Source organism: Aotus nancymaae, unplaced genomic scaffold (genome assembly GCF_030222135.1).
Source record: "Aotus nancymaae isolate 86718 unplaced genomic scaffold, 86718_ANA_hifiasm-v0.15.2.pri h1tg000089l, whole genome shotgun sequence".
Classification (NCBI taxonomy): Eukaryota; Metazoa; Chordata; class Mammalia; order Primates; family Aotidae; genus Aotus; species Aotus nancymaae.
In genome coordinates this window covers 19,275,976-19,300,625 of record NW_026988504.1, presented here as the reverse complement: position 1 = coordinate 19,300,625, position 24,650 = coordinate 19,275,976, and the positions used below count along the sequence as shown (strand labels likewise).

Sequence of the window (24,650 nt, the reverse complement as noted above, 5' to 3'; positions counted from 1 at the left end):
ATAGTTTCATTAATTTTTTAAAAAGTTAATTTATGCCAAACAATGTAGACATTTAAAAAGGATATATTAAGGCTTCTTCTTGTTCCACTCTCCTAAAGTAACAAATACCTACATTCAGTTTGTATCTTTCCTTGTTTTCCTCTAAGCTCATACTGGCATATACAAGGATGCATATGCATATATAAACTAGTTTGAAGGTTTTTGAAAAATAAAATGCCATTTTAGTTTTCCTGATCTCTCTCAATTAACAGCATACCATGGCCATCCATCCAGGAACATGCTTAAACTCTTAATTTCTTAAAATCTGTATAATGGTCGATAGTCTAAGTAACCCATTATGTATTCCACTATTTCCTCATACGTGAGTGTTCAGATTTGCGAAGTGATTATGATAATTAATTTAGAATCTTAAGCTTTTGGAATACATAGCCCCAAGCACATATTTTATCAGAACATATTAAATATTCTATTTAGCTTATGATAATTGGCCTTATTAACACTAGAAGCCTTATAGAAGCCATTCTTTGCTTATTCACGTTTATAAAAGAAAAGGAATAAAAGCATGACAACAAAAAGGTTTGGAAAAGGCATGAACATCTAGAGAGATTTTATTTTAAAATAACCTTACTTGAATTTTTCTGATAAGAGATAAAAGTTATAAAAGCTCCTTTAAAAAACTTTATAAGTCTTCTTGAAGGATCATAAACAGTTGGATCAGAAATGATGAGGAAGGAACCTATTGGTAAAGTCTGGGGTAAAATTATTATAGAGTTGTTGCATTTTTTGTTTTGTTTCATTTTAAGAGCAGTTGGATTTCATGTTTCATTCCTAGTGAAAGGTTGAAGAGCTAGTTCCCACAAGGGGGCAGACTGAGACAGCCTGAAAACTTGCACACTGTAAACACAGAAGTGGTAGATAACTAATTTAACAAAATTTATTTTACATGTATAATCAAGTTATTAAGAAGGAAGAAGAAATCACAAGTGGCTAGAAATGAGCAGAGAGGTAATTTTCTGATCATCCTATGAATGGTACCACATATTGGGCATATCTACCTACTGGTGCGTGTATGGACTGTTGGTAGGTTGATCATTCAACTGTGGCCTTAGTTAGGTTAGTATTGATGAGGGGAAGTCCATTTTGCTAAGCCCATGTATAAACTCCATCCCTTTGTTAATGAGGGTAGGGTAGAGTTACTGGGTAGTCCATTTTCATTGGCTGAGACTGACTGAGTCCCCAGAAAAGGTCATCTTGTTTATCAGATTAAGCAGCCCCTTCTCTGCCATGTTTGCTTTGTCAGGGATTCACATGGGGCATAAATTGCTTCTTATGTGTGCCCTTTCACAGAGATATAGACAAATTATTTGACACCAGATTTCTTTGTAATCAATTTTCTAATTGTTCAGGTCTCTGAATATCCAGTAAAACCCTTAAACACTGTCCATGAGTCAGTATAGAACAGTATCTCTGTTATCTCTCCTTACAATCAAAATGGGCAACCAAGTGACCTGCTCAAATTTCTGCCACAGGGAGGGCTTCACTTCTTCACTTCACCACTCCTTCAAGACCACCCCTGAATAGGGCTGCCGTGCTATTGTCATCTACATGTCATGCAGAGCTGTCATTAAACAAGGCCTTTTTTTTTCCCTCAGTCAAGTGGTCATAGAAAATTCTCCATTAGATCATACATCCAAATTGAGAGAAAAGAAATGATGTAGCAAAAGTAGGAGCCATGGACTTATGGCTGCTTGCTCATACTAATTATTTGTGATTCAAGACCTCCTCAAGCCTTATCTCAGATATACTCTTCCATTTGATGAAGTGCTGCAGTGTGCACCCAATTATATTGTTTTGTTGATCTAATAATACTAAGTTCACAGCTGGCTGCCTAGGTCACATGGTAATAAGGTGGTACATGGTTGAACTATTTATTCTAAGGCCCTGTGATAAGCCAAAAACTATTCTTTCAAAAAAGAACAATAGTTTTTTGCAGAGGATGACATAGCTATTTTCCAAAATACTAAAGGTCTGCTCTGAGATTCACCTAACTTTCTGTAATAAGCCTGTTACCAAAGTATTTAGATTATTTGGTACTTCCTGTTCACCAAGTCTTATCAACATACTGTTAGTGTGGTAGACCAGCATAGTGCCCTGCGGAATGGAAAGACACTTAAAGTATGTGTGGATTAGATTATGACCTAGAGGCCAGAGAATTAATAGGAGATAGGACAGTGAAAACAGCTGACTCTGACAGCTGGACACATACTGTTTCTGATGGTTTTGTTCCCAGGTCAGTGGCTGCAAACCAGGTGCCAGGGATATGTTAATATGCTTCAGCAACAAAACTGCATCTAAAATGGTAACAGTACTGAATAAGCTACAGAAATTTACTGTAAATCTCCAAGATTTGTCTGTCTTTTGCACAGACAACATAGGTGAGTTGAATGGGGATGTGGTAAGAGTAATCATCCATGGATGTTTCTAGTCTTTGTTGGTTGGATTACATTTTTTAATCTTACCTTCTAGAGACTGATTGGACCTGATTGTGGATATAGTGAAGCATTGGTATAGAGTTGCTTTAAGGTCTTTGTCTAGACCTTCATGGTATAATACATAGTCATTGGCCACATATAGCTGTTGAGCACTTGAAATCTGGCTGATAGAAAGCATGATATTCTTTACATGTAAAATACACATCGAATTTTGAGACTATCTTTCCATTCATTTTGAGAATGTTTGCCTTTACATAGTGAAGCATTGTTATAGAGTTGCTTTAAGGTCTCTTTGTTTTTTTTTTAATGTCAACATCTGTGTCATCTCAGGGTTGACACATGTTTTCTTAATTTCAACATCTGTGTCATCTCAGGGTTGTCAAATGTTTATTGACATTTCCCTTTCAAGTTGTGCTTTTCCTGTTTATTCATACGCCAGATAATTTAGGATTGTCCTTGATACTTTGAATATTATTTCATGAGACCCTGAGTTTTGTTTAAATCCTAAGGAGAATGTTAATGGGGGGGGGGCGGGTGCGGGGAGCGGGCAGTCACCCAGATTATGTCCAGAACAGTTTTCTACCTGGCTTCTGATATCTATGGTCGAATATCAGTTCAAGTTTTAAAGTATTTGCAGTGCTATTTAGGTCAGTCCCACGAGTGTAGTGGTGTAACCTGTGGCTCTGTTCTAAAAGCCTATAGTATGCTCTTTAGGATCAGATCCATGCACACAGATCTCAGAGGTGAGCCCAATAGTTCATACACAATATTATGGGGTGGTTTTCTTGATCTCTTATTGCCACAGTCTCACCAACATTTTCCAGTTCCCTAGGACCTTTCTGCCCAGTCCTCTGGACAGTAAATAGGGGCTTCAGTTTAACTACTCTGGCAGTCACTTCCTGGAGCTGTCTTCATCCAGACCAAGTGATGAGAGAACAGACAGAGAAAAAAGCAGCAGCAGTGAGGATGTGCTTCACACCCTTGGAACCACAACTCCTGGGATAAGAGAAAAGGATTCCCTTCTCTCAGAGTTAAAGTGCTTGCCTCGTCACCACTACTATATCTGTGCTGCTACTGCCATGAAATTGCCTGGGGACTGGGACAGGGAAAAAGAGGGAAAGGGAAGAAAGGGGATGATTTCCTCCAGTCTCTTGGAGCCATAAGGGCCTCCTTTCCTGGTCTTCTGACCAGGAAAGAAGGGGAGGGATGTATGATACTATTCATTTTCAGTCTTCGGAGACTTTTGGATATTGTCAAATGCTTCTTATGCCTTTGATCGTATGGATATGCTCATGTGATTTTACTTTTTTAGCCTGTTCATGTGATGGATTATGTTAATTGATTTTCAGATGTTGAGCCAGCCTAGCATACCTGCTATAAGTACCACTTAGTCATGGTGTATAATTCCTTTTATACATTGTTGGATTTGATTTGTAAATATTTTATTGAGAATTTTTGCATCTATGTTTATGAGAGAAATTTCTGTAGTGTTCTTGTTTTATCTGTCTGGTTTTCATGTTAGGGTAATACTGACCTTATAGAATAAGTTAGGAAGCAGTCCCTCTGCTTCTACCTTCTGAAAAAGATTGTAGAGAATTTGTATAATTTCTTCCATAAATGTTTAGTAGAATTTACCAGTGAACCCATCGGGGCCTAATGCTCTTTCTGTTTTAGAAGGTTACCAATTGCTGATTCAACTTATTTAATAGTTATAGGCCTGTTTGGATTGTCTATTTTTTCTTGTGAGAATTTTGCCAGATTGTGTTTTTCAAGGAATTGGTCATTTTGTCTAGGTCATCAAATTGTGGGTATAGAATTGCTTATAATTCCTGTATTCTTTTAATGTTCATGAAATCTGTAGTGATATCCCCTTTCATTTCTGGGGTTAGTAATTTGTGTCTTTCTCTCTCTTTTTTAGCCTGGCTAGAAGCTTAACAATTTTATTCTTCTTTTCCATTTTTTTTTTCTTTTCAGAGAACCAGGATTTGGTTTTGTTGGTTTTTCTCTATTGATTCCCATTTCCATTTTCGTTGATTTGTGCTCTAGTTTTTGTTATTTCTTTTTCTGCTTGATTTGAATTTAATTTGCTCTTCTTTTTCTAGTTTCCTAAGATAGATGCTTAGATTATTGATTTTAGATCTTTCTTCTTTTCTAATATATACATTAAGCACTATAAATTTCAATCTATCACTGCATCCCATAAATTTTGAAAAGTTTATTTTTATTTAGTTGAAAATATTTTAAAATTTCTTTTGAGATTTCTTCTTTGAACTGTGTATTATTTAAATGTGTGTTGTTTACTATCCAAGTATTTTGGATTTTTCAGCTAACTTTCTGTTATTGATTTCTAGTTTAATTCTATTGTGGTCTGAGAGCAAACATTGTATGATTTCTATTCTTTTGAGTTTGTTAAGCTGTACTTTATTGCCCAGAATGTGTTGTTTCATAGTGAACATTCCCTGTGTGCTTGAAAAGAATGTGTATCATGCTGTTGCAATGTGAAGTAGTATATAGGTGTCCATTATAACTAGTTGATTGATGGTGCTGTTGAGTTCAACTGTGTCCTTACTGATTTTCTGCCTGCTGGTTCTGTCCATTTCTGATAGAAGGCTGTCAGAGTCTCAAGTGTGATAGTGGATTCATCTATTTATCTGTGTAGTTCTATCTGTTTTTGCGTCGTGTTTTGATTCTCTCTTGTTACGTACTCATCAGTCGAGACTGTTATGTCTTGTTGGGGAATTGATTCCTTTAAAGTGGGTTTCTTGTAACAAATTAGTTGGGTCTGTTTTTTTGACCCATTGTTACAATCTCTGTCTTTTAATTGGTATATTTAGATCATTGACGTTTTAAGTGGTTATTGATATAGTTGGATTAATATCTACCACATTTGTTACTATTTTCTGTTTGTTGCCCTTTTTCACTGTTTCTGTTTTTGTCTTTTCTGCCTTTTGTTTTAATTGAAAATTGTATGTGATTCCATTTTCTTTCTTATATCACTTATTTTTTCACCATATTTAGGGATTCCCTAGAATTTGTAATATATATTTACAATAAATTTAAGTTCCCTTTCAAATAATACTGTACCATTTCATAGGTAGTGCAGATATTGTGTAATAACAAAATATCCCTAATTCCTCCCTGGCATCCCTTATATCATTGTTGTCATTCATTTTACTCACACACACACACAAGCAAACATGCACACGTGTGTGTGTGTGAATTTTATACATATACACAAGCACAAGCATACATAAATATATTGTTGCCATTATTATTTTGAGCAACTTAACTGTTAGATCAATTAAGAATTTTTTTAAAGTCTTTATCTTCAAGTATCATTCTCTAAAGCTTGTTCTTTCTTTATGTAGATCAGACTCTCTGACCTATATCATTTTCTTTGTCTGAAGAACTTTTTTTTTTTTACCATTTCTTGCAAGGCAGGTATACTGGCAACAAATTTTATCAGTTTTTGTTTGGGAAAGTCATTATTTCTCCTTCACCTTTGAAGGACGAGTCTGCAGGGTAGAGAATTATAGGATTTTAAAAACCACTTTAAATATTTGATTCTACTCTTGTATTATTTCTAAGGAGATATCAGGTATATTAATTTTTTCTTTGCTTCTCTATAGGTAAGGTTTTTTTCCCCTCTGGTTTAAGATTTTTTTCTTTATCTTTGATTTTCTAAAGTTTGAATATGATTTACTGAGGCACAGTTTGTTTGCCATTTATCCTGCTTGGGGTACTCTTAGCTTTCTGGTCAATAGTTTGGTGTCTGACATTAATTTAGGGAAATCTTCAGTCATTATTGCCTTAAATATTTCTTCTTCTGTTATTCCCATTTTGCATATGTAATACCTTTTTTATTGGTTCCACAGTTCTTAGATATTCCGCTTTTTTTTTTTTTTCTATTTGCCTTTCAATTTTGAATGCTTTTATTGACATCTCAAGATCAAACTCTTTCCTCAGCCATGTCCAGTCTGCTAATGAGCCCACTAAAGGCATTCTTAATTTCTGGTCTAGTGCTTTTAATCTCTATACATTTTCTTATTCTTTCATAGAATTTCCATCTTTCTACTTAGATTACTCATCTGTTCTTGCATGTTGTCTACTTTTTTTCATGAAAGCCCATAGCATATTAATCACCAGTTTATAGTAGGGTGTTTAATCCCTGCTCTAACTGGGTCTGTTTCTAGTCCTTGCTCTGTCTCTTCTAACAGTGTCTTTTGCCTTTTATTGTGTCTTGCAATTTTTTGCTGAACATGATGTTTTGAGTGAAAGGAACTGTGGTGAATAAACCTTCAGTAATATAGTGTTCAGGTATGTGGGAAAAAGAAGCGTCTGATAGTACTTTGATATAAATTCTTAGTCTTTTGGTGAGCCTGTGCTCCTTCGCTGTGAACTTTACCAGTGCTTCTCTGTTTTGTTTTGTTTTCCTTCTCATTCTTAGGTGGAACAGGATGGCTAGAGGAGGTTGGAGTTTGGTATTTTTCTTCTACAACATTGATTAAGCTCTGGGAAAATAATTTCTCCTGATGGCAGGCCTTGTTAAGAGAATATTATGCTCTGGTACATTTCAAAATGGTTACTTTCCCTCTCCCTCTACTGGAAGCAGTAGTGGATTTTTCTTCGATACTGACTAACAACCTCATAGTGCTCCTGGAGATAAAACTCAAAAGATTGGGGGCCCTCTGAAACTGGGTCTCTCTGGAATTTTGATTTCTCAGGCTTGTCTGCATGAGCCTCCAATAATTCATCAACTACATTTCAGGTTTTCCTCCTTCTGTACTGGTTCCGACTGAGGTTGCTGCTGGTGGGTTTCTGCATTGATAAGTTGTTATTCTGTGTAGTCATCTGTCTGCCTCTCCAACTTTTGGGACAGCAGTTTACATTGTGACTTCACTTCTCTAAAGAATGTAAGATGAGTTGTAGATTTTCAGTGTGTTTAGTTTTTTACATGTTAGATGAAGTAAAGACTTCTAAGCTCCTTACATGCCAGATGGGAAACTAGAATTAAGCTCTATGCATCCTTTCCAGGGTTTATAGTTATATTCAGTGAGAGAGACAAGGTAGGGTATGTTTACTTCATCTTTCCTGAAATTGGAACCCAATTATATTTTTCTTTTTTTTTTCTTTTGAAACAGAATCTTGCTCTGTCACCAGGCTGGAGTACAGTGGCATGATCTTGGCTCACTGCAGCCTCCACCTCCTGGATTCAAATGATTCTCCTGCCTCAGTCTCCCAAGTAGCTGGGACTACAGGCATGTACCACCACACCCAGCTAATTTTTGTATTTTTAGTAGAGACTGGGTTTCATCATGTTGGCCAGGCTGGTCTCAAACTCCTGATCTTGTGATCTGCCCGCCTCAGTCTCCCAAAGTGCTAGGATTACAGGCGTGAGCCACTGCACTTGGCTTATATTTTTCAAATATATGTCCTTACTGATTTTTTTTAAACACTCATATGATTTGTTTCCTTGTATTAATTCTCTTGTGTAGAACAAGAGAAAATTTTTGGTTGAAGGCCCTGCTACGTGGTATATAGTCATAAGGTTTCTTCTCAGTGTGAATTTTCATATGTCTAAAGGCAAGAAGGACTATTGAAGCCTTTCTAACATTCATTATGTGTATGATTTCTCTCCTTTATATGTTCTCACATTTTTCTATAGGCATAGGATGAATAACTTCTGAAAATTTTCCCAGTCATTGCATTTATAGACTTTCTTCTCAGTATGTTGTCTATACATGTTCGGTAATATTAAAGTTCCTGCAGAAGACTTTCCTGAATTCACTGCATTTATGTTTTTCTCATATGTGTATAGCCATTGTGAAGTGAAAGTTTCTACTGAAGACTTTTTCCCAGTCATTGCTGTTGTAGAGTTTTCTCCAATATGGATGCTCCAGTGGACAGTAAAATGATCGCTCCTGCTAAAGTCTTTCTCATAGTTTTTGTGTTCATAGAGTTTTTGCCTAGTGTATATTCTCTTGTGCACTGTAAAGCAAGAACTGTTTTTTTTAAAAGAACTTTCCACACTGATTACAGTCATAAAGTTTGTCTTCAGTGTGAGATCTCATGTATGTTTTGCAAGTGACTATAGATCAAATACTGTCCTGCTCTGAAATTGTTAGAAGGGTTTCTTTTCATTTTGAATTCTCCCGTGTCTGAAGGCTTTTGTACAATCTTTACACTCACGATTTGCCTCTTGTCTATGATTTCTGTCTCCTGTAGAATAATATTAGCACTCCTTTTGAAGGCTTTTCCATATAGATTTCATTCAGAGAATTTATTTCACTAGGAGTCCTCTCTATTTGCATCTCACTGATATAGAGTATTGAAAAGCTGAAAGTTTTTCCTTTTCTCATGTCTGCTGTTACTACTTCTGTTCAAGTCTACACTGGAGATCCTAGCCAGGGCATTAAAGCCTCTGCAAGTAAAGATGTCCCTTCTTTGATGAGATTATGAGAAGAAAACACTGGAAGAAGACCCTGGGACAGAGTATCCCAGGCAGATGGAAGGGCCAGAGCTGAGTCCCCACAGAAGACTGGAGGCCTGAGTCAGCTTTGCCCCTCTGTCCAGAACTACGGGCTACCCTAAGACCTAGGTCTCAATCAGACTGAGTTACATGACCAATATACAAATGAGAGAAAGTCCCTACTGTTAAGATACTTTCATTCTGGAGGAGTGAGAGAAATTAAAGAAGAAAGTCATTTCAGGTCATGATAAGTGCTGTGTGAATTGAGGGAAAAAGTGGAAAGTGATGAAGTCAGAGAAGTGGAAAGTGAGAGAATTAATTAGGTGGGGGCCAGATCATGTCGGGCTTTGTAGATCGTGGGAAGGATTTGGGTTCTAATTTTCTTCTGTTGCTGATTGACTGTATGATCTTAAATGAGTTATTAAACTTTCTCTGCTTAATTTTTTTTAGTATTTAATAATATGTGAATGTGTGAGATAATTGCAGTCTCAGAGATAAATCTTTGCATGAAAGAACATTAGGAATAATTTAGACCAAACCCCATTGTTTCAGAAATACATGAAAGCCCTTTGAGAAATTTTGCATTGTTACTGAGTATATTATGTTTGATATGCCTACACTCGTTTTAGGGACCAGATTACCACCTGTGCTGTTATTTTCTTCTGTATACTTTTAAAAAGTGGACTTTGGAGGTAAAATATCCAATTAGAAAAGTTCACAAATTATAAGTATACAGTGAATATGTTATTACAAATTACTGTAGGTTTTTTAAAAATCAGGTTTATTTAAATTTAATTTATATAACTAAAATTTGGCATTTTAAGTGTACATACCATGAATTTTTACAAACATACATAGTCATGTTAAATACCACTAAATCAAATGTAGCTTATTTCCATTAAAAAGTTCCCTCATGCCCCTTTGTAATCAGTTGTTTCCCTCAGCCTAATCCCTCGCAACCACTTACCTGTTTTCTAATACTATAATCTTTCCCTGAATATTCTGTAAATGAAACCATGTAGTATATAGTCAAAAGACTATATTCTACCCACTTTTTGTTTTATGCATATATTAGAAGTTCATGCCTTTTATTGCTGAGTAAGATTCTGTTGTATGTATATGTCACAGTTTGTTTATCCATTCATCAGTTGATGGACATTTGGGTACTTTTCAGTTTGTAGAGAGTAACAATGTTTGCTATTTGTGTGTAGGAGGATGGACATATATCTTCATTTCTTTTGGGTAAATTCCTAGGAGCTGGATTTCTGGGTCATATGGTAGGTTTACTTACAAACTGCCAAACTGTTTCCCAGCTTATATATACCAGTTGATGTTGTTACCTGCAGTATATGAGAGCTCTAGTTCATTCTTGTCAGCACTTGGTTTTGCTAGTATTTTGTTTTTTAATTTTAGCCATTTTACTAGGTATGTAGTAGTATCTCCTACTTTGAATTTCTATAAAGATTAATGATGTTGAGCATCTGTATTAGGCCATTCTTGCATTACTATCAAGAAATATCTGAGACTGGGTAATATATAAAGAAAAAAGGTTTAATTGGCTCATAGTTCTGGAGGCTGTACAGGAAGCATGGTGCTGGCAACTGCTTGGCTTCTGGGGAAGCTTTAGGGATCTTTCAATCATAGTGGAAGGTGGACAGGGAAGCTACCTTCTCACATGGCAGGAGCAGGAACAAGGGGTGGAGGGAGGTGCTACACACTTTCAAATGACCAGATCTCATGAGAACTCACTGTCATGAAAACAGCAACAAGCCATGAGGGTTCCCCCCAATCATCCAAACACCTCCCAGCAAGCCTACCTTAAGCATTGGGAATTATAATTCAACATGAGACAGGGGCAGGGACAAATATCCAAACTATATTAACATCCATGTCTCTTATTTAGTGAAGTGTCTGTTCAGATTTTTGCCCGTTTTTAAAATTGGTTAGTTTGCATTCTTGTTCCTGAGTTAAGAGTTCTTAGAATCTAACTACCAGTCCTTTATTAGATATGTGTTTTGCAGATATTTTCTTTCAATAGGTACTGCTTTTCATTTTGTAACAGTATCATTTGAAGAGTAGAAATACTTAATTTTTTTTATTGCATTTTAGGTTTTGGGGTACATGTGAAGAACATGCATGATTGTTGCATAGGTGCACATGTGGCAGTGTGATTTGCTGCCTTCCTTCCCTTCACCTATATGTGGCATTTCTCCCCATGCTATCCCTCCCCAACCTCCCACCCCCCGCTGTCCCTCCCCTATTTCCCCCCAACAGACCCAAGTGTGTAGTGCTCCCCTCTCTGTGTCCATGTGTTCCCATTGTTCAACACCCACCTATGAGTGAGAACATGCGGTGTTTGATTTTGTGTTCCTGTGTCAGTTTGCTGAGAATGATGGCTTCCAGGTTCATCCATGTCCCTACAAAGGATGCGAGCTCATCGTTCTTGATGGCTGCATAATATTCCATGGTGTATATATGCCACATTTTCCCTGTCCAGTCTATCATCGATGGGCATTTGGGTTGGTTCCAGGTCTTTGCTATTGTAAACTGTGCTGCTATGAACATTCGTGTGCATGTGTCTTTATAGTAGAACAATTTATAATCCTTTGGATATATACCCAGTAATGGGATTGCTGGGTCAAATGGAATTTCTATTTCTAGGTCCTTGAGGAATCGCCACACTGTCTTCTATAATGGTTGAACTAATTTCCACTCCCACCAACAGTGTAAGAGTGTTCCTATTTCTCCACATCCTCTCCAGCATCTGTTGTCTCCAGATTTTTTAATGATCGCCGTTCTAACTGTCGTGAGATAGTATCTCAATGTAGTTTTGATTTGCATTTCTCTAATGACTAGTGATGATGAGCATTTTTTCATATGTTTGTTGGCCTCATGTATGTCTTCTTTTGTAAAGTATCTGTTCATATCCTTTGCCCACTTTTGAATGGCTTGTTTGTTTTTTTCTTGTAAATCTGTTTTAGATCTTTGTAGATTCTGGATATCAGCCCTTTGTCAGATGGGTAAGCTGCAGAATTTTTTCCCATTCTGTTGGTTGCCGATTCACTCTAATGACTGTTTCTTTTGCTGTGCAGAAGCTGTGGAGTTTGATTGGGTCCCAATTGTCTATTTTTGCTTCTGTTGCCAATGCTTTTGGTGTTTTGGTCATGAAGTCCTTGCCTATGCCTATGTCCTGAATGGTTTTGCCTAGATTTTCTTCTATGGTTTTTATGGTGTTAGGTCTTATATTGAAGTCTTTAATCCATCTGGAGTTAATTTTCGTGTAAGGTGTCAGGAAGGGGTCCAGTTTCTGCTTTCTGCATATGGCTAGCCAGTTTTCCCAACACCACTTATTAAACAGGGAATCATTTCCCCATTGCTTGTTTTTGTCAGGTTTGTCAAAGATCGGATGATTGTAGATATGTTGTATTGCCTCGAAGGCCTCTGTTCTGTTCCATTGGTCTATATCTCTGTTTTGGTACCAGTACCATGCTGTTTTGATTACTGTAGCCTTGTAGTATAGTTTGATTCCGGTAGTGTGATGCCTCCCGCTTTGTTCTTTTAGCTTAGAATTGACTTGGCTATGCGGGCTCTCTTTTGGTTCCATATGAAGTTTAAGGTGGTTTTTTCTAGTTCTGTGAAGAAGGTCATTGGTAGCTTGATGGGATAGCATTGAATCTGTAAATTACTTTGGGCAGTATGGCCATTTTAATGATATTGATTCTTCCTAACCATGACCATGGAATGTTTCTCCATCTGTTTGTGTCCTCTCTTACTTCGTTGAGCAGTGGTTCGTAGTTCTCCTTGAAGAAGTCCTTTACATTCCTTGTTAGTTGTATTCCTAGGTATTTTATTCTCTTTGTAGCAATTGTGAATGGCATTTCATTCTTGATTTGGCTCTCTTTAAGTCTGTTATTGGTGTATAGGAATGCTTGTGATTTTTGCACATTGATTTTGTATCCTTAGACTTTGCTGAAGTTGCCTATCAGTTTCAGGAGATTTTGGGCTGAGACGATGGGGTCTTCTAGATATACAATCATGTCATCTGCAAATAGAGACAATTTGACTTCCTCCTTTCCTAATTGAATACCCTTTATCTCTTTTTCTTGACTGAATGCTCTGGCTAGAACTTCCAGTACTATATTGAATAGGAGTGGTGAGAGAGGGCATCCTTGTCTAGTGCCAGATTTCAAAGGGAATGCTTCCAGTTTTTGCCCATTCAGTATGATATTGGCTGTTTGTTTGTCGTAAATAGTTTTCATTGTTTTGAGAAAAGTTCCATCAATACCTAGTTTATTGAGGGTTTTTAGCATAAAGGGCTGTTGAATTTTGTCAAAGGCCTTCTCTGCATCAATTGAGATAATCATGTGGTTTTTGTCTTTGGTTCAGTTTATGTGGTGAATTACGTTTATAGACTTGTGTATGTTGAACCAGCCTTGCATCCCTAGGATGAATCCTACTTGATCATGGTGGATAAGCTTTTTGATGTGCTGTTGCAGTCGGCTTGCCAGTATTTTATTGAAGATTTTTGCATCTATATTCATCATGGATATTGACCTGTAGTTTTCTTTTCCTGTTGAGTCTCTGCCAGGTTTTGGTATCAGGATGATATTGGTCTTATAAAATGATTTGGGAAGGATTCCCTCTTTTTGGATTATTTGGAATAGTTTCAGAAGGAATGGTACCAGCTCCTCTTTGTATGTCTGGTAGAATTCGGCTGTGAACCCATCTGGACTTGGGCTTTTTTTGGGTGGTAGGCTCTTAATTGCTGCCTCGACTTCAGACCTTGTTATTGGTCTATTCAGGGTTTTGACTTCTTCCTGGTTTAGGCTGGGGAGGAGGCAAGTTTCCATGAATTCGTCCATTTCTTCCAGGTTTTCTAGTTTATGTGCATAGAGTTGTTTGTAAAAATCTCTGATGGTGGTTTGAATTTCTGTGGAATGTGGTGTTAACCCTTTTTTGTTTTTTATTGCATCTATTTGGTTATTCTCTCTTTTCTTTTTTATTAATCTGGCTAGTGGTCTATTTTGTTGATCTTTTCAAAAAACCAGCTCCTGGATTTATTGATTTTTTTGAAGGGTTTTTTGTGTCTCTATCTCTTTCAGTTCTGCTCTGATCTTAGTTATTTCTTGTCTTCTGCTAGGTTTTGAGTTTTTTTGATCTTGCTCCTCTAGCTCTTTCAATTTTGATGATAGGGTGTCAATTTTAGATTTCTCCTTTCTTCTCATGTGGGCACTTATTGCTATATATTTTCCTCTAGAGACTGCTTTAAATGTGTCCCAGGGATTCTGGTATGGGGTGTCTTCGTTCTCATTGGTTTCGAAGAACATCTTTATTTCTGCCTTCATTTCATTGTTTATCCAGTCAACATTCAAGAGAAAGTTGTTCAGTTTCCATGAAGCTGTGCGGTTCTGGGTTGGTTTCTGAATTCTGAGTTCTAGCTTGATTGCACTGTGGTCTGAGAGACTGTTGGTTATGATTTCTGTTCTTTTGCATCTGCTGAGGAGTGATTTACTTCCAATTATGTGGTCAGTTTTAGAGTAGGTGTGATGTGGTGCTGAGAAGAATGTATATTCTGTGGATTTGGGGTGGAGAGTTCTGTAAATGTCTATTAGATTTGCTTGGTCCAGGTCTGAGTTCAAGTCCTGGATATCCTTGTTAATTTTCTTCTCGTTGATCTGTCTAATATTGACAATGGGGTGTTAAAGTCTCCCACTATTATTGTGTGGCAGTCTAAATCTCTTTGTAAGTCATTAAGAACTTGCCTTATGTATCTGGGTGCTCCTGTATTAGGTGCATATATATTTAGGATCGTTAGCTCTTCTTGTTGCATTGATCCTTTTACCATTATGTAATGTCCTTCTTTGTCTCTTTTGATCTTTGTTGCTTTAAAGTCTATATTATCAGAGATGAGAATTGCCACTCCTGCTTTTTTTTGCTCTCTATTTACTTGGTAAATCTTCCTCCATCCCTTTATTTTGAGCCTTTGTGTATCCTTTCATGTGAGATGGGTTTCCTGGAAACAGCACACCTATGGGTTTTGGCTTTTTATCCAATTTGCCAGTCTGTGTCTTTTGATTGGGGCATTTAGTCCATTTACGTTTGGGGTTAATATTGTTATGTGTGAATTTGATACTGCCATTTTGATGCTACCTGGCTGTTTTGCCCGTTGGTTGATGCAGATTCTTCATTGTGTTGATGCTCTTTACTATTTGGTATGTTTTTGGAGTGGCTGGTACTGGTTGTTCTTTTCTATGTGTAGTGCCTTTTTCAGGAGCTCTTGTAAAGCAGCCCTGGTGGTGATGAAATCTCTGAGTACTTGCTTGTTCGCAAAGGACTTTATTTTTCCTTCACTTATGAAGCTTAGTTTGGCTGGATATGAAATTCTGGGTCGAAAGTTCTTTTCTTTAAGGATGTTGAATATCGGCCCCCACTCTCTTCTGGTTTGTAGGGTTTCTGCTGAGAGATCTGCTGTGAGTCTGATGGGCTTCCCTTTGTGGGTAACCCGACCTTTCTCTGGCTGCCCTTAGCATTTTCTTCTTCATTTCAACCCTGGTGAATCTGACGATTATGTGCCTTGGGGCTGCTGTTCTTGAGGAATATCTTTGTGGTGTTCTCTGTATTTCCTGGACTTGAATATTGGCCTGCCTTGCTAGGTTGGGGAAGTTTTCCTGGATAATATCCTGAAGAGTATTTTCCAGCTTGGATTCATTCTCTTCGTCACATTCAGGTACACCTATCAAACGTAGATTAGGTCTTTTCACATAGTCCCATATTTCTTGTTGACTTTGTTCATTCCTTTTTATCCTTTTTTCTCTAATCTTGCCTTCTCGTTTTATTTCATTGAGTTGATCTTCGACCTCTGATATCCTTTCTTCTGCTTGGTCAATTCGGCTGTTGAAACTTGTGCATGCTTCACGAAGTTCTCGTGTTGTGTTTTTCAGCTCCATCAATTCACTTATATTCCTCTCTAAGCTGTCCATTCTCATTAGCATTTCGTCAAATCTTTTTTCAAGGTTCTTAGTTTCTTTGCATTGGGTTAGAACATGTTCTTTTAGCTCACGGAAGTATCTTATTACCCACTTTCTGAAGGCTGATTCTGTCATTTCATCACACTCATTCTCCATCCAGTCTTGTTCCCTTGTTGGTGAGGAGTTGTGATCCCTTATAGGAGGAGAGGTGTTCTGGTTTCGGGTGTTTTCATCCTTTTTGTGCTGGTTTCTTCCCATCTTTGTGGATTTATCCACCTGTCGGCTTTGTAGTTGCTGACTTTCTGACTGGGTCTCTGAGTGGACGTTCTGTTTGTTGATGATGAAGTTATTTCTGTTTCTTAGTTTTCCTTCTAACAGTCTGGCCCCTCTGCTGTAGGACTGCTGAGGTCCACTCCAGGCCCTGCTTGCCTGGGGATCACCTGCAGCAGCTGCAGAACAGTAAAGGTTTCCACCAGTTTCTTCTTCTGCTTTGTCCCAAAAGGATACCTGCCAAATGTCAGTCTGAGCTCTCCTTTATGAGGTGACTCTTTGGATATACGGGGGTCAGGGAGCTGCTTGAGGAGACAGTCTGTCCTTTATAGTTGCTCAGGTGCTGAGCTGTGAGCTCTGTTGTTCATTCAGAGCTGCTGGGCAGGTACGTTTAAGTCTGCTGCAGCAGAACTCATAAACCCCCTTTTTTTCCCAGGTGTTCCGTCCCGGTGAGTTAGGGCTTCATTTATGAGTTTCCGCTGTGCTGCTGCCTTTTTTTTTTTTCAGGGCTGCCCTGCCTGGCAAGGAGGCAGCCTGACTGTCAGGCAGAACACCTCCCAGGTGTTCTGGTCGCCTGTTGGAAAGGCTCCGGGATCTGTGTGATTTCCCATGCGGCGACCCACTGCGCCAGCTGAAACAGCGGCTCTGAGATTTGTGGCACTTTTTTGCCTGGGAATCTCCTGGACTGGCTCCCTGTTTCAGTCCCCCACTTTTTTTTTAATCAGAGGAATGAGCAACTCTGCCTTCCCGGAGGTTCCTGGAGCTCCCCGGAGCTCCCCTTGCTGGCTAAGAGGGGACCCAGTTCCATTTACTCTGCACTGGGAACTGCCGCACCGGGGCGCCGGCAAAACAACCGCGCCGGCCAAAACAGCTGCGCTGGCGACCTCTGGGGCTCCTCCGCCTGGGAATCTCCTGGTCTGTGAGCAATAAAAATCCATCTGGAAATGCAGCATCCACTCACCCTCTGTGCTTTCACTGGGAGCTGCAATCCTGAGCTGCTCCTAACCGGCCATCTTGGATCTCCCTCTCCCGAAATATTTAATTTTTATGAATTCCAGTGTATTAGTTTTTCTTCCGTGGGTCATCTTTTTGGGATCCTTTGTAAGAAATCTGCTTGACCCAAGGCCACACAGATTTTCTCCTATGTTTTCTTCTAGAAGTTTTATAATTTTATAGTCGATTCTAACAGTTTTATAATTTTTTTTAACATTTTCAGTCTGACTAATTTCTATTTGATGTTTTCACGAGTAGAGGTATGCTTCAAGGTCCATGTTTTTGCATTTGGATGTCTAGTAGTTACAAAATTATTTGTTGAAAATATTATCCTTCCTACATTGAATTATCCTTTCACCTTTGTCAAAATTAGTTGGCTATATGTGTGGGTCTTTTTCTGGATGCTCTAGGTTCTTCCATTCATCTTGTGTCCATTGTTTTTCTAATACCACCTAAGCTCTGGATTACTGTACTCTATAGTAGATCTTGAAATTAGGTACTGTTTGGACTCCAGTTTTGTTTTTGTTTGTTCAGAATTGTTTTGGCTATCCTAGTTTTTTTGTTTTTTCATATAAATTTTAAAATTAGCTTGTTGATTACTATTAAAAAAAAAAACCTGCCTGCTATATTTCCATTGGGATTGCTTCAAACCTGTAGATTGCTTTGGACACAATTGACATTATAGTGATATGGAGTCTTCAGATCCATAAACATGGTACATTGCTCTGTTTAGGTTTTTGGGTTTTGTTTTAGTTTTTTTAGAGACAGTATCTCAATGTGTTGCTCAGGCTGGTCGTAAACTCCTAAGCTCAAGCAATTCTTCTGTCTCAGCCTCCCAAGTAGTAGCTGGGACATGCCACAACTCCTGGCTCCATTTAGATTTTTGATTTCTCTTATCAGTGTTTTGTAGTTTTCCAGAGTAGAAACATTGTATGTATTCTGTGAGATTTATTCCTAAATATTTTATGTTTTTAATCGTGTCATTTTAATGATGTTGGTGAAATGTTTTTTTTTTAATTTTCCAAATGTTCATTGCTAGTGTATAGGAAAACACTTGATTCTTGTACATTAACTTTGTAACCTGTGAATTTGCCTTAGACTTACTTTTCCTTTTAGCTTTTTTATAGATACATTAGAATTTTTACAGTAGATAATCATGTTGTCTTATCATATGATCCTATACCCGTTGTTAAACTTCTTGGGGCCTGTTTCTTGTCTGATGTATGGACTTGTAAGGATGTTACAGAGTCACAGAGTAATATGAGCTCTGAGTCAAAAGGACGTTTGGAATAATTTAGGCTAAACTCCTTTGTTTCTGTTATGTATGCAAAATCCCTTTGTCTTTAGGGGCCAGTTTATCACCGTGCTATATATTTTTTTCCTGTGTACTTTTTTTTTTTTTTTTTTTGAGACGCAGTCTCACTCTGTCACCCAGGCTGGAGTGCAGTGGTGCAATCTCAGCTCACTGCAACGCCTGCCTTCTGGGTTCAAGTAATTCTTTTGCCTCAGCCTCTTGAGTAGCTGGGATTACAGGCATGTGCCACTACACCTGGCTGATTTTTGTATTTTTAGTAGAGATAGGGTTTCACCATGTTGGTCAGACTGGTTTCAAACTCCTGATCTTATGATCTGCCTGCCTCAGCCTCCCAAAGTGCTGGGATTACAGGTGTGAGCCACCACGCCCGGCCTCTTGTATACTTTTTAAAAACAAACATTTATTGAGGCATGGCATATAAGCTGAATAATTTACCCATGGTGTATACAGTTCACTGAATTGTCACCAAGTGAACACGTTATGCTAGAGGTTTTTGATTTCTAGGTTCTTATTTGTAGTTATTTTTGTAACTTGAAAAATGAGAAAGCCGTTCTCTAGAATAGGTATTGTCTTCAACTGAAGAATTTCTCTTAATTTGAATTTTAATCCTAATAATCATTTGTGTTAAGTATAATACTTAGTGATTACTGAAATTTCAGTTGAATCATAATCACTCCTAACATTTCTTTGGTGTCCATATACTTTAGATTCTGGTGCTTTCTGAGCTCACCTTCTGAATGTCTGGTCAACAGGTATCCAGCATAACTGAATTTTTTTTCTGTCAAGTTAGCAGTTTTTTAATTCTGCCACATCTCCATCACATTATCTCAGCCACTTTTAATTTGGTTGACTGAAGCAGGAAAAGAAAGGTAGAAAATAAAAACTGAGTAATGTAGAGTACCAGTAGATGCTCTCTTACACGCTTAGTCAATTGGATTCCCTTTTCTTTTTTACTTCTTTCACGTTATAAAACTGTACATCTATTCCTTATGCTATGCAGCTTTGCAGAAGCCCACTGACATAGGCCAAGTATATGGCCCTGACCCATTGATGCTGTTCTTGTCTCCATGAGCTCCTTGGGCCAGTGGAATGTTAGTGAGCAGAGAGGTGTTTTGTTTTGTTTTTTTTCCCTTCGGTAGAGACAGGGTCTTACTCTGTTGCCCAAGCTGGAGTGCAGTAGTGTGATCGTAGGTCACTGCAGCCTCAAACTCCTGGGCACAGTTGATCCTCCTGCTTCAGCCTCCCGAGTAGCTGGGACTACAGGTGTTTGACACCACACCCGGCTAATATTTTAGTTTTCATAGAGAGAGTGTCTTACATTGTTGCCCACATAGATCTTGAACTCCTGTCTTCAAGTAACCCTCCTGTCTCAGCCTCCCAAAATGCTGGGATTTCAGATGTGTGCCACTGTGTCCAGCCTTGAGCAGAAGTCTTAAATGTGTTCTTCTGATTTGACTTGGCCTACTGCACTCCTCTTTTCTGCCGAGAAGCTGTATATATTCACTTGCCCTCAGTGACTGGGCCAAATATTGAAGACAATGGGAGTAGTTATGAAACTGACCATAGTACTGTGTCTAGGTAGCCCTGTCATGCCTAGCCTAGGTCAGCTGACTCAGAATTGGTCTGAAGGCTCATGAGCATAAAGGAAATATTGTAAACCACTGAGATTTTGAGATTGGTAGTTACCCAGGAAAAACTGGTATACAGTCAAATTCTGTGCTCACCAGTACTTTGAACACATGTTTTTAGTTTTTTCTCTGTAGCTACAATGAGTTCATCACAATTTATAGGACAAAGAAGATGGAAGAAAATGTTTTTAAGCAGAAAAGTAAAGTAGGACAGCTAAACTGGACTAATTGCAGTATTATTCCTTAAGGAGTATTATTAGATTCTAAAATTATCAGCTAATTTTTAACATTGGAACATTTTAAGTGAAAAGAGGTGCTTCACTAAATCAAATATATCGCTTTCAAAAATCTAATGCTGATTTTTTTCAATACAAGGATTCCTTAGTTAAGGAATTACACTAATGGTATGCCTCTTTGTTTATGGAGCTGTAAAATACTGTAATTTCATATGAATCAATCTCAGGAATATTCATGAAAGACTGGAAATTAAGAATGAGAGAAAGAGACTTGAAAAATAAGTCTAGGAGACACAGTATTCATCTGACCAGAATTCCAAAGACAGAGAAAAGAAAAGTTGGAAGAGAAGATTTAGTCAACATTGTAAGTGAAAGGGCCCAGAGACAAATGAGAAGAAAAAAGTTAAGCTATATCCTGGTAAAAATTCTGAAATTCAACGTAGAGAATAAATCCTAGATTTCTCCCAACAGAAGTTTGGAATAAGATAACAGTGGCCTAGACTAAGGTCGTGGTCGAAGAAATGGAGAAAACATGGCAGATTTGAAATACATTTTGAATTGGTAATCTGCAGAACTGCAAATGCATTTGTTGCACAGGGCAGGGAGGAAAAAATTAACTTGTGATTTCTAGGCCTCTGGATTTAACACATAAATGGGTGGTGGCAAATACATAATTTTTTTTGAGGTAAAATTCACATATCATAAAATTCACCATGTTAATAGTGGACAAATGCTCTTAGTATATTTACAGTGTTGTGCAACCGTCACTGCCCTCTGTCACTCCAGACTGAAACCTTGTACCTGATAAGCAGCCATTCCTCATTTCTCCCTCCTGCAGCCACTGGCAAGCACTCATATGCTTTCCATCTCTGTGGATTTGCCTCTCCTGAGCACTTCATAGAAATGGAATAATACAACATGTGGCCTTTTGTGTCTGTCTTCTTCCACTTAGTATAATGTTTTCAAGGCTTTTGAATGTTGTAGCATGAATCACACCCTCATTGTTTTTATGGCTAGATAGTATTTCATTGTATGAATATGCCACATCTTGTTTATCCATTCACCAGTTAATGGCATTTGGGTTGTTTTCACTTTTTGACTATTATGAATAATGCTGCTGTGAACATCCATGTTCAAGTTTTTGCTTGAAAACCTGTTTTCGTGTCTTTTGGGTATCTACAAAGGAATGAAATGGCAAGATGATATGGGACTTCTGTGTTTAACTTTTTGAGGAACCACCATCTTTCATTTCCACCAGCAATATATGAAAGTTTTAATTTTGCCACCAGCATGGTTTTGTGCTCCCATTTTTTTATTATGCCCATTTCAGTGGGTATAAAGTGGTCTCTCATTTTGGCTTTGTTTTTCTGTAATGATTGTTGAGCTGTTTTACATGTGCTTATTGGCCATTTGTGTATCTTCTTTGGAGAAATGTTTATTCAAATACTTTGATTTTTTTTTTTCTTTTTCAAGACATGGTCTCACTCTGTCACTCAGGCTAGAGTGCAGTGGTGTGATCATGGCTCACTGCAGCCTCAACCTCCTGGGCTCAAGTGATCCTCCCACTTCAGCCTCCCAAGTAGCTGGGACTACGGGTACATGCCACTGCACCTGGCTAGTTTTTTAAAAAATATTTTTTTGTAGAAATGGGGTACCACTCCATTGCCCAGGCTGGTCTCAAACTTAGAGACTCAAGTGATCCACTCACCTTGTCCTCTCAAAGTGTTGGGATTATAGGCATGAGTCAAGACACCCTGGTTTGCCCATTTTTATATTGGGTTGTCTTTTTGTTATTGAGTTAAAGTAGTTCTTTAGACATTCTATTGAAAGTAATGGCAACAAACCGCAATTACTTTTGCACCAACCTAATAAATCAAGGGCATTCAATCTTTTGGCTTCCATGGGCCCCATTGGAAGAAGAATTGTCTCAGGCCACACATAAAATACACTAACAACAGTCATAGCTGATGAGCTTTTAAAAAATCGCAAAAAAAAACCCCAAAATCTTATAATGTTTCAAGAACGTTTATGAATTTGTTTGGGGCTACATTCAAAGTTGTCCTTGTTTGCATGCAGCCCGTGGGTTAGGTAAGCTTGTTCTAGATGTTAGACTCCTATATATATACATGATTCTAAAATATTTTCTCCTATTATGAGAGTTGTCTTTTCATTCTCTTGATAGTATCTTTTGTTGCACGAAGTTTTTAATTTTGATGAAATTCAATTATTTTTTTTTCTTTTAATTTATGCTTATGCTTTTGGTGTCATATCCAAGAATCCATTTCCATTCTTTTGACTCTCCATTCATCATTTTAATGTTTTCTTCTGACATATCTTCCATTTTACTAATTTTATGTCTAATCTACTTTTAAATCTATTTGTTAAATTTTTAATTTCATAATTTTACTACTCTGCTAAAATTTTAATTAAATATTTTCTTAAACATATTTAGCATATTATTTTAAATTCTGTTCCTCATTGTTTTGTATTCAGTATTCCCTATGAAACTATTTCTGGTTTATGTGGCTTCTCTGATTTATTCTGTTCACATTATCTTATCTCTGTTACTGTTAATTAAGGGCTAGATGCTGTATGTGATAAGTTATATAAATAATTTGAGACCTTTGGTAATATTACCTTCCTCCACAAAGATTTATGTTTGTTTTTAGCAGGCACTAGGAATCCAGAATTGCCTTAATTTAATTTCATGGGAAATATTTGGAGCTGAATTTTAGTCCCTGTGAGAACCAGTCAAGTTTCAGTTCATCCATACTTACTCCTAGAGTATAGTTCTGTGGGCTTTTAACAAAAGTGTTGGAGTTTTGCCAGCTCCACTTTCACACCTCGATGGGCCTTAGACACCACACATGCAGGCACACGCGTGTGCACACACACACTATATATATATGTATATAAATTGTAAAAATGTATGTATATAAATTATATGTCTTATATATGTAAATTATATATATATTGTGTGTGTGTGTGTGTGTGTGTGTGTATTTATTCCAAGGAAAACTAGAACCATAAATATATGGTTTAAAAAAAAATATATATATATATACATATACTATCTATATAATTTTAAACCATATATTTATGGTTCTAGTTTTCCTTGGAAAAAGTTGATCTGAAGTACATAATTCTGCCACTACTAGAAGTGGAAGTCAATAGCATATAAGTAGAAGTAAAGATCATTATATAATAATGCCATTTGAATTTTTATATATTTTCTTGGAGGAGGGGAGAAAGAAATAGAGTTACAGTGATCCTACTAGCAACTGCACATGATGGCTTGCTAAGCAGATAAATATCTTTCATGTGTGTCTTATCAGGAAAAACTGTAAGATCATTTCTTTATACAACTTATGTGGAAATATATACTTTTTTATATTTCCTTATATGATTTTATCTCTCATGAGACAGTGAACACCTTATAAGAAGGAACCCTATTTTACTCATCTTCAGTTTCCTACTTCTAGACCTGGACTTGAGTACACAGTAAGTGTAGAAATGAATGCATATAGTGATTTTCACAGTGAAAAATCAGTATTTGTTGTTCTGAGTCATCCTATAAGATATATTTTAATAGGGAAGGCAGGATCTTTTCTCACCAGTTCTTTTGTTCCATCCCTTCTAACAGGTGGCATCTCCACAGAAAGCGACTGTGCTTTTGAGCCAGACTACGCCGTTCCACCACTTCCAGTGAGTGAAGGTATGCAGCACATTCGGATTATGGAGGGCATGTCTCGCTCTCTTCCATCCTCCCCCTTACTCACACATCAGTCTATCAGTGTTCGGCTCCAACCTGTGAAGAAGTTAACTGGTAAGGACTTTACCTAAATTTAGTATGTTTAACAGGAAACCTAACGATATGACACTTTAGGTCATGTCAGATATGTATATGTGCTACATCTTTAGGTTTTTCCTCTCTGGCCTTTCTAATGTCACAGACTCTTGGAAAGTGGAACTCTGACTGATTTTAATTTAGAGAATTAGAACAGTACTCAGTTTGACAGATTGATGTATTTATTTTCTAAATGACCCATCTGTTGTGGACATATTTTTCTAGGTTTTCAGGAGGTTTCTGGTTTTGCCAGAATACACTGTTGTTTTGATTTCATTTATCAGCTTGTTCATATCAGATTAACAGATGGAGACATTCTGATTTTAGGATAATAAGAGCTTGATAGTTCAGCAAAGGTATATCAGTGATACTTTTTTGAAATCATTATTTGTATATTTTATATCCATTTTTAAAAGATAATTTGGGTATTTT

At 37.4% G+C, this 24,650-nt stretch overlaps 1 protein-coding gene across 10 annotated transcripts in view; it reads left to right on the top strand.

Annotated features, from left to right (window-relative positions):
* TANC2 (tetratricopeptide repeat, ankyrin repeat and coiled-coil containing 2) overlaps positions 1-24,650 on the top strand; it is a 446,013-nt gene that overhangs the window by 128,056 nt on the left and 293,307 nt on the right. For 6 of the 10 annotated variants that reach the window (XM_064369383.1, XM_064369382.1, XM_064369381.1 and 3 more), the window contains one exon: positions 24,015-24,197. In XM_064369383.1, coding sequence (XP_064225453.1) covers positions 24,015-24,197 — 183 coding nt within the window. The remainder of the gene's footprint in view (positions 1-24,014; positions 24,198-24,650) is intronic. The other 4 variants (XM_064369387.1, XM_064369386.1, XM_064369385.1 and 1 more) reach the window with 1 other exon arrangement.